Source organism: Anoplolepis gracilipes, chromosome 14 (assembly GCF_047496725.1).
Source record: "Anoplolepis gracilipes chromosome 14, ASM4749672v1, whole genome shotgun sequence".
Classification (NCBI taxonomy): Eukaryota; Metazoa; Arthropoda; class Insecta; order Hymenoptera; family Formicidae; genus Anoplolepis; species Anoplolepis gracilipes.
In genome coordinates this window covers 6,166,165-6,193,307 of record NC_132983.1, presented here as the reverse complement: position 1 = coordinate 6,193,307, position 27,143 = coordinate 6,166,165, and the positions used below count along the sequence as shown (strand labels likewise).

Here is a 27,143-nt window from a genome sequence, read left to right as displayed (position 1 = left end):
ACTCTCCACCAATTTCCTTCAAAGAAAAAAAAAAAAAAAAAAAAAAAAAAATATCCATGGCGTGGATAGAGAAGGACGTACACTGAACACGCTTAAATTTCAACGTAATATGTTATTTATTTAAGTATGAATTCTAAGAAATAAATGGTGACAAATACGCAAAAAATCGGAATATCACGCATTCGCGTGTAAAACGCTAAGTTATGCTCTCTCTGACAACACACGAGGTCGCGTTATTAATGCATATCGGGTTGAATATTGTGCGCGTATATAAATTTTCGTCGGTGTCGCAAAAAGGACTCTCTCTCTCTCTCTCTCTCGCGCGCGCGCGCGCGCGCATGCGCATTCAAAGACACATTTATTTGGTGACGATCGATCTTCCGATTTCACATTTTTCTTCGCTGCATATTTAAAGACAACAGGATTTATCGAACAAGATAAAGATTAATGTTTCAAGGTGGTAATGCGAATGTCGAGGTGATAAAAAAAAAAATCCAAATTTTTTTTTTTAAACAAAAAGCATCACAAACCTCGAGCGCTATAAAAGCTTACTTTAGAAAATCTGCATGAAGATATTTATGCGAAATAAAAAGGCATTAAGCGCGCGCGCGATCTCCGACGCTGTAATTCCGAAAAGGAGCGAGATTCGAAATATTTAGTGAGAGAAAAATAAAAAAAAAAAAAAAAAAAAAAAATAAAAAAAAAAAAACTGGAAACGAATAGAAATATATCTATATAAATACATACACATGATATTGTAGGATATATGTGTTTCTCTCATTATATTTTTCTCCTTCCATTTTCCCTCACTAACATTTTCAATTTCGTTCCTCTCCTTTATCCGTACACATTATTGTAAACTTCTCTTTCAATATTCAAATTTATTTAATAGTATTGTAAGGTATCACATTAAAATCATAAGGGTGCTGTACATAGATTAGATAGCGTTATATTATCATGGTTACGAGTCGATATATAAATCTCGCAACAAATTCAACTTCAAAAAAAAAAAATAGGAACAAACAAGAATAAATATACGTTTTTCTTTACCCCTATTGTTTTGTTTTTTTTTTATTTTCTTTTCTTTTCCCCCCCATTTTCTCCTGTCATTCGAGTAAAAATGTATCGCGAGTAATGGTATTTATCAATTGCAATTGCGCATATAAAATTAAAAAATGGTAAAAAATCCATATTTATGTTTTATCGTGAGTTTCCGTATTGAATGTTGAAAAAATTAACGTACTGCCGTATCAGAATTTGAAAATCTATTGCCAGACAGTTACTGGAGCATCATCCGATCCCAAGCGCGAACATATCGGTTGAAAAAGAAAAATGACGCATGAAAACGCATCCGAATTATATTTACATAACAAGAGATTATCGATTCTTTATTATGATAAGGCAGCAGTTGTTGAAAGTAATTTGTTTAGAATACTAGAATGCCTTTTCTCTCGCCTCATGTTAGATCAAACATATCTGTCACACATAAATGTTTGCGCGTAAGGACAGCAATTTTTTTTTTTTTTCATATTCGATATATATATATATATTTATCTTCTAAATACTATTCTCTTCTGACGACGCACGAGCGCTCTTGTTGTATCCATTAAATAAGAATTGTAAAAAAGAAGAAACCTATAACGGTTTGCGTTAAATCTGCGACCCTATGTCTTATAAGCCCTAGGCCGACGTTGCGTTGTTGCGAACTACCACGGCGGATTAACTTCTGGCTTCTCGATCGACATTTCAATCGGTGACTATCAGCTGATTGTCAGTCGGTACGTTCACCGGTGACGCATCCTTCCGTGGCACGTCGTCTTCAGGCTTGTCGCTCGTCGCTGTTATGACAGGGGTTCGGGTTACCTCCACCACTTTCTCAGAAATTCCGTTCTGCAACACTTTCACAGGGGTGGTTTCGGCCAAGGGCGTGCTTTTGGTGCCGGGAGCAGTCCTTGGCGCGGCCTTGGGTGTCAGAGCGGACTTCTTGATCGGAGAGACCGTGCTGCCAGGCAATTTGCCGGGTGATTTCCCAAGTGACAAGCGTTTCGCAGCCGTGCTGCCGAGGGGCGTGGAGGGTTTGCTACCGGTTCTTGATGACGACAGTGACAACGTTCCAGTGGCACTGGAACGAGAGATTTCCTTGTTGACCGAATCCTTACTCTGCTTATCGGTCAACGGTGACTTGGCTGCGAGTGTTCTCGCAGAACTTTCACGCGGCCTAGTTGCGCCGGCTGCTGAAGTCGCCGGCGCGGTTTTCGGTCTTGATGACGCGCCGGTCGCTAGCTGTTTCGTCATGGACGTCTTGACAGTTGTACCGGCAGACGTAGGTCTCGGCTTCGACGTTACATTGGACGTTGTCGACGTTTTCGCGGTTGTCGACGGCAATGGTTTGGCGGATAGCGTGGTCTTCGTGGTTGTCGTTGTGGTTTTCGCAGTTGCTGGTTTGGCGGCGACTCTACCGACCTGTTTTGTTTCACCAAGATTTGTCGTTGATTTTTTCTCTGACGTTGCGGTGCTCCTCGACGAGGAACTGATGGCAGTGTTAGGTCTCGATTTGGTCGTGCTAGCGCGCGGTAAAATACTGGTCTTGGTCGCTGTAGTTGTCGTCGTCGTGGCTTTAGACAATGTCGTTGTCTTGGTGCCAGTGACTTTACTGCTAGTACTTGAGATAGCTTTGGTCGATCCGTCCACCAGTTGCTTAGGACGAGCCGCAACGGATTTCTTCGAAGCCAGTTGCGATGAGGACGATGTGGTTACTCGCGCGGTTGTCGTACTGGCCACCTTAGAGGGCGATGTCGGCGTAATTTTCGTCGCCGTCTTTGTTGCCGTTACCTTCGTCGCCGTGGTCGTAGTCTTCGTTGGACGTTTCGCGGTTACCTTTACCTTTGTCGTACCTACGGTGCTCGTTGCAACGGCGGTTTCCGTGATCTGTTCCTTTAACTCGGTTACTTTTGCGTTCTCTTCTGGCAATGCTTTCGCGGTTTCCGGCTCGGTCTCTTCTTCCTTCTTCGTAGGAATATATTCGGGTGTGACCTGTTTCGTAGATATCACAAAAGGAGCTAGAATGGGTTCATTTTCTACTAGCTTTTGCTCGGTTGGCGCAATAGTTAACAATGTGTAAGACGGCATCTCCACATCGCTTTGCTGATGTGGTTGGTCTTCAAGTTGGATTTCAGGCTTCTCCACAATCGTGAAGTCTTCTGCCGGATCGGACGGTTCTGTATTATCAGGTTTGAAATCGTAGTTATCATCGTAGTTTTTATCGTTTTTATCGTCTTTATCGTCTTTATCGTCTTTGTCGTCTTTGTTGTCTTTACCGTCTTTATCATTTTCATTTTCCGAATCAGTCTTTTTATCGTTGGCTTGACTGCATCTGTCCTGATCAACATCAGATTTCGGGAAAAGCTTCGAGCTACTGCTATAGTCTTCGTAGTATTGTTCCCAATTTGGTACGGGTGTGGAATTTTTTAATAGAGGAAAGTCGAGAATAAGTAATTTAGTTATATCCTTAGATTGCTCAACTGAACCCTTTTTATCGAATTCTTCCTCTGAACAAACTTCAGGAACATGAGATTTTGTTTCACTATTATTACTAATATCCATTTCTTTCAGCCTCTCCATTTCATCAGCCGATTGCATCTTCTGATCCGCCGAGAGGTCCGATATCTCAAGATCACACTTACTTGAGTCAGTCGTCGTTTCATCGAATACGTTAGGTTGTGTTACATCACCACCTTCGACTATCAACTGATGATCATCATTTGTTTTTGATGACAATTCCTTCCAGAAGACATCTTCTTCCACGGAACTCATAGGTTTGAATTCATCAGAATTCGTGGATTCATCGACAGTACATTTATCAAGCTCAAGATCAGGAGATGTATCTTTCTGAGTAGGATGCGAAGAGTCGTCTGGGAGAGGAGCGACACCGAGTTGGTCCGTAGGTAGACTTTCCGCTTTAAAGACCGAGAACGTGTCTTTGACTTCGTCCGATTCGGAGGTGGCAGTACGTGTCGCTTGATTATCCGCGGGATGTGGGGTCGATGAGAGAAGATCGATCGGTCCCTTTTCGTCCAACAAAGGTGTATCCGCGCGTATATTCTCGTTCACGCACGGTTCACCACCAGGTGAACGCGGCGGCGTGTCAACGTGTTCGGCATCGTCCGAGCTATCGTTCAGCTCGTGCACGGCATTCAGATCGACGCCTTTCTCGAACGCCGCCTCAAAGTCACCAGGGGTAAACGACATCGTCATAGCATTATCCATGGTGACGATCTCGTATTCCTCTGTGTCGGAACTTGCGTCGTTACGCGTCGTCGAGTTCCATTGCGAGGAGTTATCCTGCCATTGCGTTGTCGACACGGTACGCGCTATCGATTCATCGTCCACCTCGGCTTTGGTCGACGAGATCTCGGACGCGTCCAAGTCCAACAAATCACACGGCGCACGCTGTTGTTGTTGTTGTTGCTGCTGCTCATTGTTCTCGTCTATGTCCTTCGGTCGGAGGCAAATCTCTTTCTCGAATTCACTTTGGCTCGGTATCAGAATGTCATCCATCGCCGGCGTCTGTTTCAGGGGGGAGCCGCTGATGGGATAATCCAAAATATTCTTGTTATTCAGCAGTGGTGGCGACAACGGCACAAACTCGGCCGCTTCCGGATTTAGTTGGAAATCCATGTCTTCTTTGTTGTCGTCTGCCAGCTTGTTTTCGTCGTCCAGGCAATGAGCTTGATCCTTCTCCTCGGATTCGCTCGGCTCTTTCTGATAGCTTATCTAAAAGTACAGCAGAATTATTTTGAAATGCATACTTTTATGAGAAAAATTCTTCCATAAAAAAAAAAAAAAAAAAAAAATAATAATAATAATAATAATGCAAGTTATATTTACATCAATGTCGATAGGCTTGGAAAAGATCTCTTCTTCTGATCTTTCACATTTAATATCGGCCTCGACTTTCGAAGACTGGACTTCTGAATCACCTCTCGGATCAGATTCGGAATCCTGTGTACTTTGTTCTTCAACGACCTGGCCAGATTCGCCTGTCGCTTCAGCCGTCGTCCCGGATTCCTTCTTATTCGGATCGATACGGTAATAATTCCACTCGTCCTCGGAATCTTCGCTCTCCGCTACATTCTCCGCTTCAGGGATTAATGCATGCTGAAGGGATTCTGAAATAAACGTCCAAACAAATTAGAGAGAATCAAACAATCAATTTTTTTCTTATCATGTCATTCTCGTGTCTTAATCATAAAATAGATTACGTTAGCTAGTGGACGTACTATTCTATCTATTTCAAATTATAAATGCTGACATTTTTGGTGATACTTATCACCGGAAATAAAAAAAAAAAAAAGGACAAAAATTGTGCGATAAACAAGTAAATTTTTCCAAATCAAAATGCCAGAAATCATCAACCACTTGATCCGCACTATGGTGGATTATTCTGGATCGATCTACATGCTCGTTTTCACGTTAATCCTGATGACAGATGGGCCGACACACACACACACACACACACACACATTACTGACCTCCTCTTCGACCCGTAAAATGACGGGTATCTTCTTCACGAGAGCGATGATCGCCCTTCGGTGACTAAGAGGAACTACGCCCGCCAAGAGATGCATTATCGATCTAGTCCAGAGCCCCCGGAGCCGGAGCACTCACTCCCCCTCCCCTTCACCCCCTCTTCCTCCTCCTCCTCCCCCCTCGCGCCCCTTTCGTTGCCGCCGCCACCCACCTGTGCACCCCGTCGTGACGATTACAGGAGAGCGACCACCCCGCTCCACGATTGGAGGGATGGGCCTTGGAAATCGATCGACGACATACATATATCCATTTGGGGGAGTATTCTCGGCTCTTCTCTTGCGATTTGCACTGTTTTTTTTTTTTTTTTTTTTTTTTTTAATATTTTTCGGACGGGGTATCCGCTCAAATTTTATGAAAAAATCCCCCTTGACCTTCCAGGTATTTTTGTTCACAATTCCAGAGAATATTTTAAAGATTTTTTAATACAATTTTTTTTTTCTCCAAAATAAATTTTTCATCCCATGCCATTTCTAATGTTTAAATGTTTAAAAAATTTGTTTACGAAGAAAGAAACACAGAGCAAAGTTTCAGGTGCTGGATTTGTAAACGTATTAAAATAAACTGAATAATTTTTTATAAGATAAGAATTTTTTCACTTGCATAAAATTTTCATTTTTTTATCATTAAAAATTATAAAAAATGCGTACTATACATATTCAATATTTTGTAAAGACATTGAATATATAAACAAAAATAGATATCTATTTATATGTATTTTAAATGCATCATTTGCTTGAAGGCTGATTGTTTTTTTATAACATGAGAAGAAGATTATCAACAAGGGAATTAAAAAAAAAAATTCCCCGAATAAAATTCCAATCCCAAAACAAAATTCTCTGATTTTTCCAGGTACAAAAGAAATTGCTCAGAAATTGCTCCAGGTTTTCCATCGAAATATTTCTAGTAAAATGTACTGAAAAAGATCCTTGAACACTTGGTTTTAGCAGTCAAGCATTTCTGCGCAAAGTGATAAAATTAATAAGATAAATGAATCGCGGAATCATCAGATTCGTGATAAAAATTCCTGCACTTTACATTTTGCGTTTTAACTGTCGAGAAAAATCCTAGCCTCAGCACAATACCATTCTCCGGACTTCAATTTTCAAAATAAAATGTATTTCTGCATATACAGAATGTATGATAATTTTTCCAACATAATTAATAATTAATATGCCCAATAGAAGATAGAAAATTCATTCCAGAATAAACAATAAATAACCAAAGATTAACATTAATGTAATGTGAGGTGAATGGGCATAATAAATCTACGTAAATCCGTCAATTTGCAAATTTAATACTATCAAGATACAATGATTTCACGAATTAATACTGATTAATAATATGTTTCGATCTACTTATCAAAAATATTCTTACGCAAAGATATTTCTTACAAATTACAGAGAGCAAGAGATACTTGCGTAAAATTCGTAGGATTCAAAAAAATTCAGTGAGGGCACGAGTTTGTGGAGCGAAGGAGAAGGCGAACAAAAGACTCGTATAAGAGTGTGAGAAACACTCAGTCGGGGGGGGAGAGAGAGAGAGAGAGAGAGAGAGAGAGAGAGAGAGAGAGAGAGAGAGAGAGAGAGAGAGAGAGAGAGAGAGAGAGAGAGATAAGAACGTCGGGCCCATCTGGTCGAAGCTAGGAAAATGCTACGTGAAAACTGGTTAAGGGAGGCTAAAAAAAACTCAACCCACGCTCGCTTAATCCCTTCTTAATTCCGTTCCAAGTCTCTTTGCCACTAATGCAAACTCGCGCCAACTCACGAAGGCTCTCTCCCACACACACACACACACACACACACACACACACACACATACTTTATCTAACTAACGCATTTTGCATCCGTCTAAAGAGCGCTGGTCCACACGATTTCGGATAATAATATCTCGCAACGTGTGTTTTTCGCCGCCGTATCTTGAAGATGTTTACTGGAAATGTAAATGTTCTCATTCCTGAAATATCAGGATGTCTACTGAAATCTTGGGAGAAAATTCCCTGGTCTTCAAAGGGGTATTTCTGTTCAAAATGTTTCAAGTAAAGAAAATATTTTGGAGATTTTTTGGGGCAAATTTTTTCTAAGTTACATTCTTTTCTTGCATATCTGTTTTCTAACATTTTGCACTCATTAAAAACCACATTTAAGATAAGCGTTTTTACTCGCATTACATTATCATTTTTTATCACTAAAAATTACAATAAAAAATATGTACTGCATATTCGATATTTTATTGAGACATTAAAACAGATATAAATATCTATTTGTAATATATTTTAAATATACAATTTACTTGGCTTACTAATTGCAATATAAGAGCAAAAGTCAATATCAAAGAATTTTTTTTAAATTTCTGACAATGAGTTTCAATAAAATTCCATTTTCTTATTTTTTTTCTTTTTCAAAAAAATTCAAGTTTGCCAAGTTGGTCCAGAGAGTAGACACCCTGAATATTCAGTTTGTCTTCTCATCAACTTTGTCGATATTTCTCATCTAAATTCCAATATCATGTCAGTCCTAATAAATATTAAAATATATATACAAGGATTGCACAACACCCAATAAAGCCTGTTGTATTAAAATTATCTATTGATGTACAAGGTAGAAAAATATAGCTTACAAACTATAACCTTTTATAACTATTTCAATTATTTGGAAAAATTGTAGCGCTATAGAGTTCTCACAAACATTATTTCTACATTAGAAAGATCTCCTTAATAATAGTATTGCATAATTAATCGGCTCTTTCTCTTCCAATATTATAAATTAATAAATCTTTAAACCCAAACAAAAGGAATATCCATTCTAATTATTCATCTTAGAGAGAGTTTTATTCCAAAAAGTTAAATTAAAAATGCATTGTCAACATATAGAATTTTTTTTTTTTAAACAGAAATATGTTGGTCACTGGAAATATAAAACCAGAGTAGTAAAGTAAGTACATAACTGCAGAATTTTTTCTTTCGAAATATAACAATTTGGAGTAACGTCCTTTTCAAGAACCGTTTTTTGCTTTGCTTCATTAAAAAAGAAGACGCGCCGCACAATTTCAACATTCAACTATTTTTTTTTTTTTTTTCAAATATATTTTTCTTTTTATTTTCACGCTACTGTCGCGTCTAAAGTGTAAAGTGTATCGTTCGCAAAGAGGAAGAGTTAATTTTAAACCAACGTCAGAGGAGAACCAACGAGAATGCGCGAAAGAGAGAGAGAGAGAGAGAGAGAGAGAGAGATGTAATTGCGATTATATCTTGAGAGATTTTCAATATATTATGGCTGGCGTATATTCCAAAAAAGACAAACATGTCCGATAGAAAGCATTTGTATTCAACATAAATATTAAAAATTTTTAAAGCTTGACTTTTAAGTTGTACTAATAATGATGATGAAGAAAAATATATATTTAATAAAAATTTTAATATTCCGGATTAAAAGAGAAAAAAATATAAATTATAATTACGCAACATAATACAGTTGGAAAGAGTAATAAATAATTTATTATTAATATCACTTGTATGATATTACGTATTTTTTGAAGGGAAAATTATCGATGGCTTATTAATAGACAACTTGTAACTAATTTACATACGAAAACGTTATTAAAGTGCACGTGTTCGACTTCGCATAACCAGATGCAGCCTGAAAAGGAATTCGAGTGCAAAAATTACTATAAATAAAGCTCGATGGTTGTAAATGATCGTTTGTTTATAACAGTTGATCTAAGAAATTTTCACGTTTTCCGAATTAATTAGTGTTTGAATAAAATACACTTTGATCTTTCGTAACTTTCATAAAATCAAATTACAATTTGTTTTTTTTTTTTTTAACTAAACATCTTAAATCGTAGTTTATTTTTTTTTTTTTTATTTTAGAGCTCAAAATATTCCGAATATTTACCTTTTTAAAAAATAAAAAAGTTGAATATTTTAGTCATTTTCAAATATGTATATCTGCCACCTCAAATCACGAAATCGCACATACAGGTTGATATAATCGATCTAAAAAAAAAAAAAAAAGCAAAGTCGAAAAAATGTACATACACAATACCTAGATTCTTCTGAATTATTCTCTAGTCTCTAATAAATGGCAAGTTTAATTGCTCGACATCAGGAGTTGCGTTTCCACCTAGTGTATACATATCGACATCGTATTCTCGTTCGTTCACCTCGGCAACGGAGGATCACATCGACATTATATATTCCACAAATAGTTATCTAAGTAAAATGACCAAGCGTTTATTTAAGAACAAACTGTGCATACGGGTCATGCAAATTCATCGAGCCGACTGGCCAATCATTTTTCTCTGTTAGACCGAAAGTCGCGCTCATATGGCTGGCTCTTTCAGCTGCTTTTCTTTTATTACTTTTTTTTTTTTTTTTCAAGCAAAACCGAGTTTATTTACGCTTGTGCATCCGATGAAAGAGAGAAAAGAAGCGCAGAAAGCGTAGATACGGCGGGAAGCAAACCCCGGCACAAATTGTGCGACAGCATTATAACTGTAGCATTGGAGAGAAAGAGAGAGAGAGATAGCGTTAAATTACCGTTATTAAAATCTGAAAAAAAAAAAAAAAAAAAAAAAAATGTCTGTTATCTGTCTTAACGTTATTGCTACGGTTGCTGCAGCTATCACGTCACATTCGCTACTTTAACGTCGTTTTTGCATAGCGTCTTCTTGCCAGATGGCAATTTCTGCCTCTAAAAAACGTAAAACCGCTCATTAAATTCCCTCATGAGAGGCTATCTCTATATAAAATCTATTAACTTCATTAATCTAGTTTTTGCCACTGAAGAGAGATAGAGAAAATTAATTATAATTTAAATAAAAATAATAATTTAGACCTTCGTGTCTTACGTGAAATATTTCTACGAAAAAAGTCGACCCTCATTTCATCAGAATTTAACGTGTAATTTATCTGCGGATACTGTACGTGTACGTAAATTTATTTGTGCAATTTAAAATCGCAGAAAAAATGTCAAAGGTTAATATTATCACAGCAGTCAGTAGGATTAATGTGCTGCATATTTAATATTACATACTTGTCAAACAGAGATAAATTCCTGTTTTGCTTTGAAAAGGAAAAAATGCGCAGGACGTGTAGTTTTGCAACCAGAAGAATAGATAAATCTGCTCTGTCTCTTCGAGTCACGTTCGTTCTCTGTCATCTTTCTTCCTTTTTCGGAATATAACTCCTCATTTTTTTAATCTTTATTTAACCTACCTCACAAATCTTTGCAAAACTTTTATTGTACAAATATTTGTTAAAAAGTAAGAAAAATTGACAAATTCATAAAAGTCATAAAAGCGTGACTCAAAAGTAAAAAATAAATAAATAAAATATTATTATTTGAGGTAGGTTAAATCAAGATTAAAAAAATAAGGGGAGTTTAAGAATAAATAAAAAATTTGAAAAATTAAAAAATAAAAATAAATTTTAAAAATAAATAAAAAATTTAAATTTAAAAAAACGAAATAAAAATCTGTAAATCTCAGTAACAATCGCGTTCTGAGTTACGGTGATTAAACAGATCAGTTACATTAAAAGTTAATAAATCTAATATATTTCAGAAGACATATATTCAGAGATTCATAAACATTTGGCATTACTAAAATTTTAAAATATAAAATTAATAATTATCGTAATTTTATTAATAATAATCGTAATTACTATAAAATATTGGATTGTAAATATTATTTTATATCGAATTAACTTTTATTATAGCGATATACTGTACCACAAAAATTTTGCAGACTGTACAAATTTATGAAACTGAAAGTTTTAATTCTACAAGCAAAAATGTTTGTTTTAACTCACAAATTAATTATAAAATTAATTATCTTATATTTTAAAAGAGTAAAAATGTTTTGCGCAATATCAAATTCATGAACCTCAAAATGTATTAATTTTAACTAATTGATATATATAGTTCCTCCTTAAATTCAGCATAAGACGAGACTGATAAGGATTATATCGCCTGCCGTGGCGATAGATTCAATTATTTTGTATGACACCGCGCACGACAAAATCACCTCACGTTTGAAAGACGATATTGGGACGTTAAAATTGCACTGTATGTGTGTATGTGTTCATATCTATAAATAGAGACAGAAAAGCGCGTGACGCAGAAAGGACACGCAATTGGCGAATTAATTGCATCGCAAAACCGATAGGGGAAAGTCATATTAATCATTTTCTCTGCATCTCTGCGCGAATTTGTAAAAATCGTAATCTTCCTACAAATTACGACATACTTCGACTCTCTCTTTCTCTCTTCCGCGTGATACTCGTTTTATTATGTCGTGCTCGGGATATACAGAATACGATCTGAAACTGGCAACGATTGGACAAGATAAGGTCCCAATTCACTCCTACGATTTGAAACTGGCAACGATTGGACAAGATAAGGTCCCAATTCACTGCCAAATACAATTAAAATGCCTAAAAAAAATCACTATCAGAATTTCAAATTTTTAAATATATCCTTCGTAAAATTATACATATGTATCTTTTATTATCTCAAGTAGCATAATTTGAATATTTCTTTACTTTCTTCATAAGATCGGGAATTTTCAGAGACAGTCTACACCTGTCAAAATGTATTTTTTTTTTTTTTTTTTTTGCAAAATTAGGGAATCTTAACCCGCATCGGCGAAGAGAGTTTTTCGGTGGCTCTCGATGTGAGTCCCGGGATCATTTTTATTCTCGATATCGCATTAGCTTTCCTGCGGAAATCGCCGGGCTTACTCATCGGATGGAGCGATCACGCGCGAATCGGACTTGTCGAAGTAATCTCTACCGTTCCAGACAAAATATGTCACAACACGTCGTCTCTCGATGTGACCCGGTTCTCAACGCGACAACGCGACGATGACGACAGAGAATAATACACAACACAACGATTTCACAACACACGGTATTTTCGTACACGCTTCGCATGATGCGGCGCGCCGGAGAACACTGTTTTTCTCCTCCTCTCCCCCGCCCCGTCCGCCGGTCTCCACCCTCCTTTCCTCCTTCGTTTCCTTTTTCTCGTTCGCACGGAAGGCGGAAACCAGAGAGTATTCGAGACTAGACAAGGCGGGCCTTGAGAGCTAACGCAGCTATTGTAGGAATCTGTTCACCTCCAAAAAGAGAGAAATGATGGAGGGGGTGAGAAGGAAAAACACCGGCGTAGCTCCAAGTTCAAAACCGGTATATAGCTAACATCGTCGATCGAGCCTTCGTTGTGGGCGAAAATCTCCACACATAACGACGCAGCGAAGGGAGCATTTTTTTGTTATCTCCCTTTATGTCTCCTATCTATCGGATAGATTTCAAAGACGTCATCAAACTTACGATGCCGGTTACGTCCGGCCGGGTAAAGTCCTTGGCGATCGGACGCTCGCCGGGTGGTTATTTCGTAAGGCTCGGGAATATTACGACTTGCAAATTTAAATACGCAATTTGGATTCCCGGCAACGATGGCAAGCTCTCTCTCGCGCGTGTGTGTGCGCGCGCGCGCGCGCGCCCGCGCGCGAACGCACGCGGTTTCTCCAACGTACCTCTCTCGGAGACGCTCGTGCGTGCGTGTTTGTCCTCCTGTTGCGAAAAGCGCGACGGTGACGTTGCAGGGATGATTATATCCGACGGAAAGAGTCGACTTTAACACGCGAGCACTGCGAAAATGCACTCGAAGGCGACACGAAAGATGCACATTCACAAAACGACCGTGCGAGGCTCAGGAAGAACTGTCGGTGGCTCCCCCTCCACGCGGCCGGCGACAATTGGCGGCACGCCGTTCGATTGGTCGCGCCTCCGCCTATCGGTGACGCGAGCGTGGCGCGGCGGCCAATCGCCGCGGGACCGAGCGCGCCTTCCGACGCCGACGCGCTCAATTCGAAAGTAACGTAACGGTACTCCGTATGTATAATGACATATATGTACATGTGATGATATTTGTTTACTTATCTGCTGAGCGATAACGTTAATGGCCAAGTCATTGTATTATTGACGTGTCTTTTGATTAGTTGAAATATATAAATTTAACATTATCATGACATAAACATCGTATTCTGTTTCGTCGATGATCAAACATTACCGACAGAGAATACAATAACACTTTTTTTTTGTAAAAATTCCTTTCTTGCATACATTAGTGATGGATGTTCAATAAATATTATATTAATAAAAAAAAAGAGATAACGAAAATAAATGTTGTAAAATCATTTTTCTTTTTTACCAGATATAAATATTTTTTAAAAAGTAAAATCATTATGTGTCTTTGTAAATGATAATTATTCGTAATACCAATGATAATATTTATAATGAACAATAATAACTGACAGTTATGTCATGTACAATATTTTAACATAATATTAAAGAATAATTTTAAACATCTTTGATTATCAAATAAATTATTTTCCATTTACTTATTAAATAAATTAATATATAATTTGGACTTTTTTCATTAATCAAATTAACATTAAAATTTTTTAATACTAAAATCACTTTGCTACTTTCATTAATTTAATTAACATAAAATAAATTTTAATTTTTCAATCTTTAATAATTAAAATGTAATGCACGTCAAACATTTATTATTAATTATTACTCTGTGACAATATTATCTATTTTTCTTTTCTATAAATAAATTATTTAGAAACTATGTTCTTTTCAGAAATTCTCTTTCTTTTTGAATATAATAAGCTTTTAGAAAAATTGCATATTTAATAATATGCTAGTTATTTTCTAGTTTTATGCTAGTGAACTTTGCCTACTCGATATTCGATATTTCCGTTAATCAGGAAAGCATTTTACAACGAAGAACTGCTTTTTATTACCCTCATTGCATTTCAATCTTTTCGCGACGCTGCCGATGCGGGTTAAGTAGAATCAATTTCAAAATCAATTAGAGAAACAGGTTTCCTCGCGTGCGGTATCTTTGCTGACATATTCGTTACTTCCGTTAATTCGCGATTTTTTAAGTTTCGTTGTTTGTCAGATTGGCACATAAGTCGTAAAATTTTGTGGTTTTACAATAAAATTGAGTTTATTAATTTGTAAGAAAAAAATGATTCTTTCCGTCATCTAAAACTCGATCAATTGTAATTATGCTACTGCAATTTGTAAGCCTATTAACGTTGAGAACATCCAGAGTATAGAATGTTAAAAAAGAAAGATGCGTCGATTCCTTCTAGAAAAAAGAATGATTTTAACTAATCTCACATTTTCTATTCTGAATAAAACTATTGCTCTGAGAGATATTATCGATAAAAAAGAGAAATATGAATTTGTCATATTTTGATGTTAAAAAGAATAAAATAAAAATAAAATAAAAAAGAATACACCTCACTTTTACGGATCGCGAGCACGAAAATCAAATCATTGCAAAACGAATTCTATTTTTAGTGATATAATCGCGTAGGAATGCATTCAATTTTACTCTTCTAGGATGTACATACACAGAAATACGACATGGAATATACATATATGTATATCGCGAGAAATGTCAAATAATGGCAGTATATAATATTATAATCTTTTTCTCGTATTTTTTCAAAATAAGTGATATTATCAGCAAGCGACACATGTGTCTCTATCCTCGACAAAAGATTTATTATACTGGTTCAAGACGTTTGCGGATTTCGTATCGTTTCTTCGAGGATTCGTTCTATGATATAAGTATAAAAATGCTTCGTGCTACGCGATGCATAATGACCAGTGCAATCTTATCGCAGACTTTGCATGCAACGTTGAAAATCTACCTATAATTTACATCGTTTCGTTTTAAATCTGCTTGTCATAATTTGTATATATATATATATATATATATATATATATATATATATATATATATATATTTGTATATTCGTCTCAAACTTCAAGGAGACGCATTCACTTCCTGCGTAGACCAAAAACGTGTGCAGCGAATGAGGCCGAGATGTAATTCGTTAACGATATAAACAGATTGCTCACCGTGCGATAAGCATAACCGTACACCAAGACGGCGCACAGGCGAGTCTTTACAACGGACAAGGTGCACTTACTAGCAGCTCGACTAGGCGAGGGTGGCGACTCGTCATCGTCCACGTGGGTATGCGTGCCGGTAGTAGATTCCACGCGCGCTTCGTCCTCGTCGTCGTCGTTGTCGTCATCATTGTTGCCGTACGGCCTTTCATCGCAACGAACGTCCCTGTCACTCAATCTGACACGATTGTCGGACACGTCTTTTAGCACCGAGTCCACCGGAGAGACGTTTGCGTTATCGCGCCGGTTAAGTAGATCCTCCTCCTTGTTGTCAGGTTCCTCGATTTCCATCAAAGGTGACTTCTCGGCGACGAGTTCGCGATTGTTCGACAACGACGATGTGACGAGAAGCTCCGAGGAGCGATTAACGTCGGCCGCGTCCTCGCCGGCGTCGACGTCGGTCTCCGGACCCAGATCACCGTAATCGTAATCGTCATCGTTGCCATCACCGTCCTGATGCTTGCCATTCCTGGCCATCCCGTAGATCATCTGATTTACATCAAAATCAGTGTCGGTCGTCAGCTGCTGCTGCTGCTGCTGTTGCTGTTGCTTAAGGAAAGCAGCGTTCACGTCGAACTGGCCGGAATTCGACGAGACCGGATTATTCGGGTCCATGTTGTTCAGTAGTAGACCATTCGGTGCTTGATGTGTCAAGAGTGAATGCCGCAAGGCAATCTCGACCGGCGGTGTCAGGAACACGACGATCACAGTGATATTGTCCAAGGATCCCGCGCGTTTCGCACTCTGCAGTAGCGCCTGATGCACGTGCTTGAGATCGTCTGCAAAGATAGAAAAGGTCGTTAAAAGTTTTTCTCCACAATCCTATATACTATGATTGCTTTTTAATTACTACAGTATTATCGTCGGGAGCATAACTTTGAAACGGTACGTAAATCTTGTATGTACGGTTCCCGTTCTCCAGTCTTCCGCCTGCCAAAAGTCCGCGACGGAAACACACACTGTGTGTCTGCAGGTAATTTCCCGACGTACCTTTTTAACCAAGCGAATTATTTTAAGGCTCCTGAGTACTCGCCGCGGAACTTCCATGTTGACGGTGGCGACATATAGTTCTGTCTCTTTCTCTCTTTTGGGAAATATGTCAGAAGCGAGAAATGACAGTCCAATTTATGTTGCGACCTACGTCGTAATTATTTGCTTTTTGCTAGTGTTGTCATGTGCAACGTATTTATGAAACTTGTGAAAATGAACGGCTGCCAAGCTGTGTAAGGAATAAACTGTGTAAAGTAACATTTTCCTCTCCTTTCGACAGCTGTCAAATCGCGTGTTTTTCTGCATTTCAAGGGTTCATTTCGGACTCAATTTACAGTTATTTATCAATTGTTAGGAGAAAAGATTCTGAAGAGATTGGTATTATTATTAGTTGAAATATGTTTTTATTTACATGTCAATCGCAACATAAATTAGGGTGTCATTTCTCGCTATTTCTCGCTTATGACGTCACGATTTCAATGTGGCCGCGGTGACTACTCAGGAGCCTCAATCCCACATATTTTTATGTTGTCTCGCAATTCAATTACGATAGAAAAATTGCCTCAGTATCTCATCTACTCCTTGAGAGAGATAAATGTAATAATCCAAATTAAGATAGGGTATGATGGCTATAGGCCACATAGGCTGTGATATTTCTAATAATCATTACATAATGCGCTTTTTTAATCATTAATCGATATTTATAGTATCGATTATCTTTGATAATGACTAAAAAAGCGCATTATGTAGCGTTTATTAGAAAATATAGAGCCTATATATGGCCATCATACCCTACACTAATATAATAAAAATGGAAGACAAGACACGAAAAAGGGAAACGCGAAGGAAATGTAGCAGATATTTTTCAATGAATACGCTATTCCGTAGTCAATTAGCTTATCGGCGGGAGTCATCGAATAATAAAAGTGCGGCCACGGTTTATAGTCGGCAAAGTCAATGGTTCGTGAATAAAGCACGCTCGAAGATCATCACGCGATCGCGTTCAAGAGCCGTCCCGCGAATATCAGAGATATATCGTTTCCTGTAAAATATGAATATATGCAGGGTGACTGAATATATTTGGAGACGATTTTTCCTCGAAAATGTTGAGGCATCAATAATTTTCGAGTTACAAGCGATTGAAAAGGAAGAGCTTTTCACAAACTTTGTGGAATTACAAGACATTAACATAATTACTTATATAATTCTTCAGTTAATTTTAGATAGAGTTTACTAAAGTTTTAATTTAAGGCTTAGTTAGAAAGATATATAATTGCAAATATTAAAATTAAAATTTCCAAAAATTATGACTTCTTTTGACATCCTCGTCATGATTAATATCTTCGATATAAATTGATGACGTGAGAATTAAATGATTTTTTTTATATAAAAAGAAGACTGAAGAAAAAGAAAGACAAGTTTTGGAGACATTTTTTATTTTGGCTTTTACGTCTGTAAAAACGTCTGGGCATGTATAATTATATGATATTATGATGACATGTAAATTGCATTGATTCTTGGACAATAAGCGAGAAAAATGAGCATTTCTGATTCTCTTATAAATCTCCGCATATACTTATGTTAAACGTAATCTGAATTTCTAAATTTTTTATTCTTAAATATCGCTGTTGCTATTGTTGTATATAAGAATGTATTCTCTTTATAATATATTATATAAGAATTTTTATTTAAAAAATTGCCATGGACAATTATCATACATAATTATTTTTAAGAAAAAAATCTAGGAAAATTGAATTATATTTTTGTCTCTTTCATATTAATTAATGTATATTTTTTCTTTTATATTTTTTTATAATATTTATTTATAATAAAATTCGAAACTCTTCTCACATGAAGATGATCTAACTCTTAAAATTAAAAAAATAAATTGATTTATGCAATGTACCTATCAATTACTATAAATATAAATATAAGACTTTTTATTTAAAAAATTGCCATGGACAAATTATCATATACAATTATTTAAAAAAAAAATCTAGGAAAATTGAATTATATTTTTATCTCTTTCATATTAATTAATGTATATTTTTTCTTTTATATTTTTTTATAATATTTATTTATAATAAAATTCGAAACTCTTCTCACATGAAGATGGTCTAACTCTTAAAGTTAAAAAATTGAATTGATTTATGCAATGTATCAATTACTATAAATATAATTTTTAATCGACTTTAAAGATGAAAGTTATCGCGACACGTTTCTCCAATTTTATCCAAATCGAAATTTTTCTCCTACTTACATCACTGTTCCAGCTAACATCTATTTTGGCAACAATCAGATCATTCTAATTTAAAACTATTTAATCTATGTTTTACGGCTGTGTCGTAAGATTCTCTTTTTAACCTCTAAGTAAACAATTGTTTGTTTACTGTTTATTTCAGGTACAAAGTGTAGATTCAACAAATTCCTATAAATATACATACGCAAATGAAACTACTCACATCAAAATGTTCTAGAATTCATTAATAAAAGTAGATTAAAAGCAAAATTTCGATTTGGATATAGAATCAGAAGCAAATTTTCGTGATGTGTTTCATGGATAGAATTAATAAATATCCGGATATCGCACGATATTCAATTATTCAAAGAACGATAAATTTGTTTATATTTTAAAGAAAAAAAAAGAGAGAAAAATTTTACACAAATGACTCATATTATACAATTGTTTGTTAGAAATTGTACATACTCGCTAAAAAAATTTTACAAAAGTAAAAAAAAAATACCATAAATATGTCAACTTGTATCCGCAAGAAAAAGTTGAAAAAAAATTAATTAATTGAATATATTTAATTATACTATTTTTAAATAAAATTCATATGTGTAGAAGTTTCTTATAAAAAAATTTCCCCCTTATAAAAAATAATAAACGACCTTTTTTAAACTTTCCAGACAAAAAATTATTTGACGACACACACACATATGTACGTACGGGTACCGGCAGAAATGGTGTCCGTCGACAACTTCAGCGTTACACACATACAACAGAAATCATACGTATACATATGTACTAACTTCATGTGTATGCGTGTGATCCTGAAGTTGCCGACGGACACCATTTCTGCCGTTGCGTGGGTACCGACAGAAATGGTGTCCGTCGACAACTTCAGCGTTACACACATACAACAGAAATCATACGCATACATATGCACTAACTTCATGTGTATGCGTGTGATCCTGAAGTTGCCGACGGACACCATTTCTGTCGTTGCGTGTACGGGTACCGACATAAATGGTGTCCGTCGACAACTTCAGCGTTACACACATACAACAGAAATCATACGTATACATATGCACTAACTTTATGTGTATGCGTGTGATCCTGAAGTTGCCGACGGACACCATTTCTGTCGTTGCGTGTACATGTGTAGTTGCGAATATATCCGCGAATATCGTGCGGCCCTGGCGGAAAGTACATTGACCTACACCGCCTATCGACGCCTGCGTATAGTCCTCTCCCTCTCATTCCTCGCTCCTTCGTCCTCCGCCTCTCTTCGTTTCGTTTCACCCTTTTCCTCTTTCCCCTCTCCCCCCACCCCCTCTGGCCAGTCATTGCCGCTCACCTCTCGTCGTCTTCTCTTTCATTCTCTTGCATTCGCGCTCTAGTGACTTTATTACGTTGCGAGAGCATTCGCTTGCCATCTGGAGGAGGGGGAGATGTTAATTTTTGCACCGATCTTCATTTTTCTTCGTATTATCTACCGCTCTGCCTCTTTCTCTTTCGCGAACGATATCGTCGCGCACAAACGAGGTCCTTTGAGTCGAAAAAGGAAAAATTGAACGATTGAGAGATTCGACACCGAAATTTGACAACGCTAGCAGCACGAAATAACCGACGCAAATCGAAATCATCAATGTCAACGCGCGGTCACGTGACGGATATCCGGATATGGTACGCTGATGACGCATCGGCCAACCAGGGGGATCGTTACATCGATCGATAATCCAGTGCATCAATGATAAATATACGGAGTGATAATTGTATGTGTGTGTATGTATGTGTGTGATGGATATCTCTATAATATCCGAGTACGTGATTACAATTGATTACACGGTGCGTAATATTTCCATGAAAGCTAACATTTCGTGCGTTTTTTTTTTGCAGGAGAGTGGATTATATAGGGGAAAAGCGAAAAGTAAAAAAAAAAAAAAAAAAAAAAAACAGCGATTCGCGCTAATGATTGTCCGTACTCGAGGATTTAGTTAACGCGTGTCACATTGTTAGTCGGCGAAGAGGGTAAAAAAAACGAACGTTCAGGAACATGCGTAAATGACGTCACAGAACGACGCTTATTCCCGTTTATTCTCATAAATGATCCTAGGTTTTTAGCACGTCGCACTTATTGTTAGCGCATTAATATTTTGCATAAATTGTATAAGAAAATTATTTATTATATATAAATAAAATTAATTTTATTATACATATATAAACCATATTTATTTAAATCTAAAAATATATTTCTTTCGTGCTTTAAATCTCTCTCTCTCTCGAATTCTTATTAGTATGAGAGTATCTCATTTTTATTATTTATTTATTTTTACATAATTTTCATATAATTTTTAATGTTTTAAAAAAAATGTATAGAAAAGAATATAATAAAATTAGGATAAACACATACACACACACATACACACACACATACACACACACACACACATATATATATATATATATATATTTATTTATTTATTTATTCTGAAAGAATAATCGTAAAAGAAATTTTACTATGAATGGATTCACCCTTCAAGAAGGTTAATGGATCCCAACCGCGTTTCAATGCAGCGATTATGGCTGTCCAAGGTCACTTATAGTACAAACTGGCTGCATACATTGATAGCGAAACTGTGATAAAGCCATGAATGAAAAACTCATAGATAGCGCTTGACGCACACCAGTTCGCGACCTTACAATAGGCTGAATCCGGTTACAGACTTTGTACGTTGATAAATAATTATAATCCTAATATATATTGATATTATTTAATTAAAACATATATAATATAATAATTATATCGATGAAAAAGTTAAATAGCTTACGTATATATGTGCGAATAAAATAATGTTTTTCGTTAAATCAGTAATTTTTTTCAGTCAAACAAAGATCTAGATTTATTTGCGAATTAATTAAATCTTATAGAAATGTAAATGGTAAATAAATAGAATTGCACAAGGTTTTGGAAAAAAGTAATTTGACTCGTAGCATTTTGTATGAATTATATACTTAAAAAGGAACGGATCTCTCACAGCTACACAATTTGTATATAAAATTCTCCCTCCCCCCTCCTAACACACAGTCCCTATAAAAAATTAGTCCGATATAAGATAATATTTATAATTTTGAGATTGAATTATATTCTACAGGACAAATTTTAATAAATGTGTTTTAGGTCAAATTCATGAATCTCAAAGTGTATTAAATTTATGAACTTTAAACATGGCTGATCCGTTTAGTTCCTCCTTAAGTATAGAAAAGTAAATTTTTTATCGGATGAGAGAGAAGCCTGTGTCGGGCTGCGATGTACGGGTTCTCTTTGCAGCCAACGCACGGCGATATAAATTACACGGAAATATTGGATTACGCGTGTCGAGATGCGGTGTGTGGCTACTGTGAGGAAAAAAAAAAAAAAAAAAAAAGAAAAAAAGAAAGAAAGAAAAGAAAACGGAGCTTATTTCTCCACATCCGCTCTCTCGATCTCGGGATTCTGACCGATCGGAATTTCGCGCGGCCAATCGTCTCGGTCACGAATTCTCTCTCCACGACTCTCAAGAACATCGTCTGCAGTTTCTCTTTTTTTTTTTTCTCCTCGTCAAAACGCTCGGCTCTTATACCCGATATGAATTATGTAGGTGGCACGCGCGTAAGTATTGTATCCAGGTTCTCGCTCGCGGAACGATCGTTGAACCAATGTTCATCGGAGCCGACTGCCTGTCTGTTCGTCTAAGGCTGCGCCTCGCGAAGTGAATCAACGTTTTACAAGAGACTATGCTTTGACGTATCTCAGCTGATTAAAAAAAAAAAAAAAAAAAAAAATCGAAGAAACTCTCAACTCCGTGACAACCATATTATTTTGGACCTTATCGATTTTAATATCCGCGTCTGTTAAACTAACTCGTGGATGAGGTCGTAGGATTAGTTTATTGATTATTTTAATATAATTACTTGCGTTAAAAAAATGAAATAATGTAGTTTTTTTTAATAATTATGTATTATAAGATCCTAAAGTTATATATATTTCCTCATATTTTATTCGATTTCACTAACAAATGGTAGTATAAATTCTTCTCGGAAGATATCTAATTATATCCGATAAATAAGAGAAATTATTTAATTAATTATATGCAATAATAAAAAGGTCGCATTTATCGTTGGTAAAAATAGGAATGTGATTCTCCAAACTAATTCTTTGTTAATACAATATTTAATACACATATTTTCGGAGATCTTTTGCTGCGCACAAATCAATAATTGAGGAGAATACTTGATTTTGCGTATCTTGAGCTGTTACTAAGGAAGAAAATTCCAGATTTCGTGTCAATATCGAGTATTTTGCAAGCATTTTACAAATTCTTGCAATCATCGGACAAGTTTTTTATTATCTCGTTTCCGAGATAATTATTCCCGTTTTTCATTTTACTGATATCGCGAATATGTCAAGTTCTAATATATGTCATTGTGTAAGAAAATTTCAAGTATTGTTAAAAAAAGTTTATTAATTTTTTTCGTTAAAAAAATTCTTTAAAAAATAAAAACAACTTAGCTCGATATTTAATAACACATTTTTTTTTTTTTTTTTTTTTTTTCGTTGACACAAAATTTGAAATGTTTCAAATGGTTTATCCAATTGTTCATTATATGTTTATCAAACGGTTAAAGTTACCTTCAACCTTTTATATCCAAAGTAATATATACTCAATGTTCAAACATATAAAGAATTTGTTCAAAACATGTAAAGAAAAAATGCACTACTTTTCCGTCGCTCGAGAAAATTTCTCTCTCTCTTTCTTTTATTCCAAATATTTTTTCTCTTTTCGTAAAATCCCTTTATTCGATCTCGTAGAAAACAAGCAAAACAAAAAACGATCGTTGACAATCATTTAAAATTTTCTCGCATAAAAAGTCGAGGTGAAAATAAACAAAAGAGAAAAAAATTGTAGCGATGACTCACTCTCTCTTTCTCTCTCTCTCTCTCTCTGTCAGAGGCGACCCCAGCCGGTTCGGGCAGCAGGATCCCAAACAGATTCGCAAGCAGATCCGCTCGTTGAATCCACTCGTAAGTTTATGCCGATGATAAAAAAACTATCGTGAGGGAGAACCGGCGGCGGAATTTGGCGCAGACTCCGAGCCGGTGAAACAATCGCGAAACGAACGTCACGTCTTTCTCGAATCCGGGGACCGACTACGGGCAGTAGATATACGCGACGCAGGTGTTCCGAGGAAGGTGTTCTACCTGACCGCGGCGGCGGACGTCGCGCGCGGACCAAGTTACGTACAAACCCTACGTTAGCTGCCTCCACGACTTTACACCGGGCGTGGCGTATCACGACTGATTCTCTCGCCGGCGACTTCTCGCTTCTCGCTCGCCGGTCCGTCGCAATTTCCCGCCACGGGATGTCGCCACCGGCGAGCCCCGGCGCGAGCAAAGATGACTCACGTCACCCTCGTGCCTCGTGCGCTCGCCAGCCGGCTAACCCCATATAGCGCATGCGTTTTATATGGGGTGTCCATTCGGTTATCTGCGAACTTTTCGGAATACTCATTTTTATCGAAAAAGAGTTCATAAATCGGTCTTTTTATGAAAAAGGAAAAATAATTCTTTTTTTCTCCACTCTTTAATGTTGCATTGGCAAAAGAAAAATTTCTTTTTCTCAAAAAGAAATGCCAAATATACACGACAAAATATTTAACAAGTATAAGTAATCAAAGAATACTTTATAAATAATTTCATTTTATGTAGGTACATAAAAGTTGGCTATAATGTAGTCATGCATGTTCTTATATTCTCTCAAGGCAGACAAAAAGTTCCTAACATATTTCGTTAAAAAGTTAATGTCCAGATTAAAAGAATAAATTTCCATGTTAACATTAAAAAAATAAAAAATAATGTTAAAAAATTAAAAAAAGAATGTAATTTTGGATTCTTCACGTCATGGATTGTCATTATATTAACTATTAAACAAAGCATTTTAGAAACATGTTTTATAAAAACTTTTTTGTTTAGCTTGACGATAAAAACATGACTATAGCCAACCTAGCCTTTACAAAACAATCTGCGGCATAAATAATTATTGTTTTTAATAAAGATAGCAACAGTTTCAAATTCTGACGTAGTAAGTACCATGTAATACGTATATGTTTAAGGTATGATTGAATTTTTAATCAAAAACATCAGATTTCGAAAATTAATTTTTTTTTTTTTTCGAAAAAATTAAAAGATATAATTATATCTCTTTCGTGAGATCTGTTTTATTTATATCTGAATTTTTTTTACACTCCTTCTTCATCTAAAATCTGAATATACGCATCTATGCAGAAATTTTTCTGTCGTCGGACATTCCCGGAAATGACACCGAATGACTCATCACGCGACGCCACCCTCGTGGGATATTCGCGATACAATTTTTTTTTTTTTTTTTATATATCTGCGGCGCTGAAGATTGAACTCATCGAAATTATACCGTTGCTTTCAATCGCTGCTTTCACCAGTGTAGAAAGTTTCTTTTTTAACGAACACGATCGATGCTCTCGCGCGATTGTTTATGTCGATGAGAGAGCGTTATTTCGAACAAATATGGAGAAACGCAAAGAGTGTAAAATATTCAATAAACTTCGTTTTATGATATGTAATGGCTAGTCTTTCTTCCCTTTCAATCATAATATCAATAATAAAACGAAAGTTCGAGTTATCATATTAAAGGAATTTTTGAAAAATGAATAAAGTTGTTCGAGATAGCATTATTATTATTATTAATCTAACAAAGAACTTTTAGATAAAAAATAAACATAATATAATATATATGAAATATATTAATAAGAATGCAAGACGAAAAAGAGATAAGGACCATTAATATTGAATCATTAGTATGATAAAAATTAATATTTTATCTGGAAAAGATGTCAAATATAAGACAAACTATTTAACAAGTATAATTAATCAAAAAATATCTTATAATTTTATTTTATATCTCAAATATATAATTATTGTATTTTATTATTTTAATTTTACTTAAATGAAATGTAATTTGCATTTGCATATTCTAGTGTAAATAACAAAATTATACTAATTATACATATTATATATTAATTATATATCTAATTTCAAGCTTTACTTGTGAATATACAATATTATTTTAATTCATTCAAAATTATTTGTGAACAAATAATGCAAATGGTTCATATGACAAGTTTTTATTTAAAAAAATGTGTGTGTGTCAGATAAAAAAATTTCACTGTTTCTGTGGCATTAAAATTTACTTAAACGTATTTACTTAAAAGTTTTTTAATACTAAAAGTTATAAAATATTGGTTAATTTAATTTTCTATACATTTTAACAAATGACATGCGTACCACAATAATGTGCGTTTCTGTTTCGCGGTTAAAATGTTGTCATAACATATAGCTAAGGATAACAAACAACCGCAAACACATAACTTGACATAAGCTATTTTTTTCCACAGAATTTAGATTTATTCAAACTATATACTTTATATTATGCAAAAGCCTTGAGAGAAACTATAGTCTATCTTTATACTTTATATATATAATCTCATTATTAATGGATATTCAGAGATATATTTTATTTATAGACAGAGAGAGAGAGAGAAAGAGAGAAGCAACCGCAAATAAAGTGTAATTCCTTATATGAAAAAATAAATTAAAAATGTATGGAATGACATTATTTATACAAGATTAATTTTCAAGAAAATCGACTTTAAATATTGGAAAGAAAGAAATTTTATAAATACATATTTCATATAGCATGTGTTTCTTATTTTTACAAGAAATTCTATATTCTTAATTTTCTATATAGAACTATATCTTGCGCAAGTAAAGAGCTTTGATTATATGCATAAAAAAGAATATTTGTACGTTTATTTTTACTTATAAAAAAGTACATGCTTTCTTTACATTTTTATAAGGAGGTTTTTCAAAGGTTTAAAAAAGACATCAGAAAAACGACTTAAAGACGCTTTATCATTCTTTTTGACATCTTTAAAATATCCTTTAGTGTTGTTAAGACATCCTTTTGTGATGTATAGAATTATATGAAACATATTTGTGCACGCATTTTTAAACTGTATAATGTATCGATGTTAAGGATGTTTAGTACCTATTTTTAAAAATATAGGAATTTAATAAAATTTGCACAGATTGTTCTGATACATGTTCAGAAACTTATAAAAAAACCTGGAATTGATTCACTGAAGCAATCAAAAGTTTTAAGGATTTTAATTTGCAATGAATTTACCCGTCGATATTATTATAAATATAATTATTTTGTGCATCTAATTATAAGTAAAAGTATTAATATAATTATAAATATAATT

The 27,143-nt window shown here is 35.3% G+C and overlaps 1 protein-coding gene across 1 annotated transcript in view; it reads right to left on the bottom strand.

Moving 5' to 3' along the window:
• Window positions 1–97: 97 nt before the first annotated feature.
• Window positions 98–27,143, bottom strand: part of LOC140673088 (uncharacterized) — a 61,057-nt gene continuing 34,011 nt past the window's right edge. The window contains exons 8-10 of the mRNA XM_072905743.1: window positions 15,610–16,368; window positions 4,888–5,168; window positions 98–4,773 (exon numbers count right to left, since the gene is read on the bottom strand). Of these exons, the coding sequence (XP_072761844.1) occupies window positions 1,747–4,773; window positions 4,888–5,168; window positions 15,610–16,368 (4,067 nt within the window). The 3' untranslated portion in view covers window positions 98–1,746. The remainder of the gene's footprint in view (window positions 4,774–4,887; window positions 5,169–15,609; window positions 16,369–27,143) is intronic.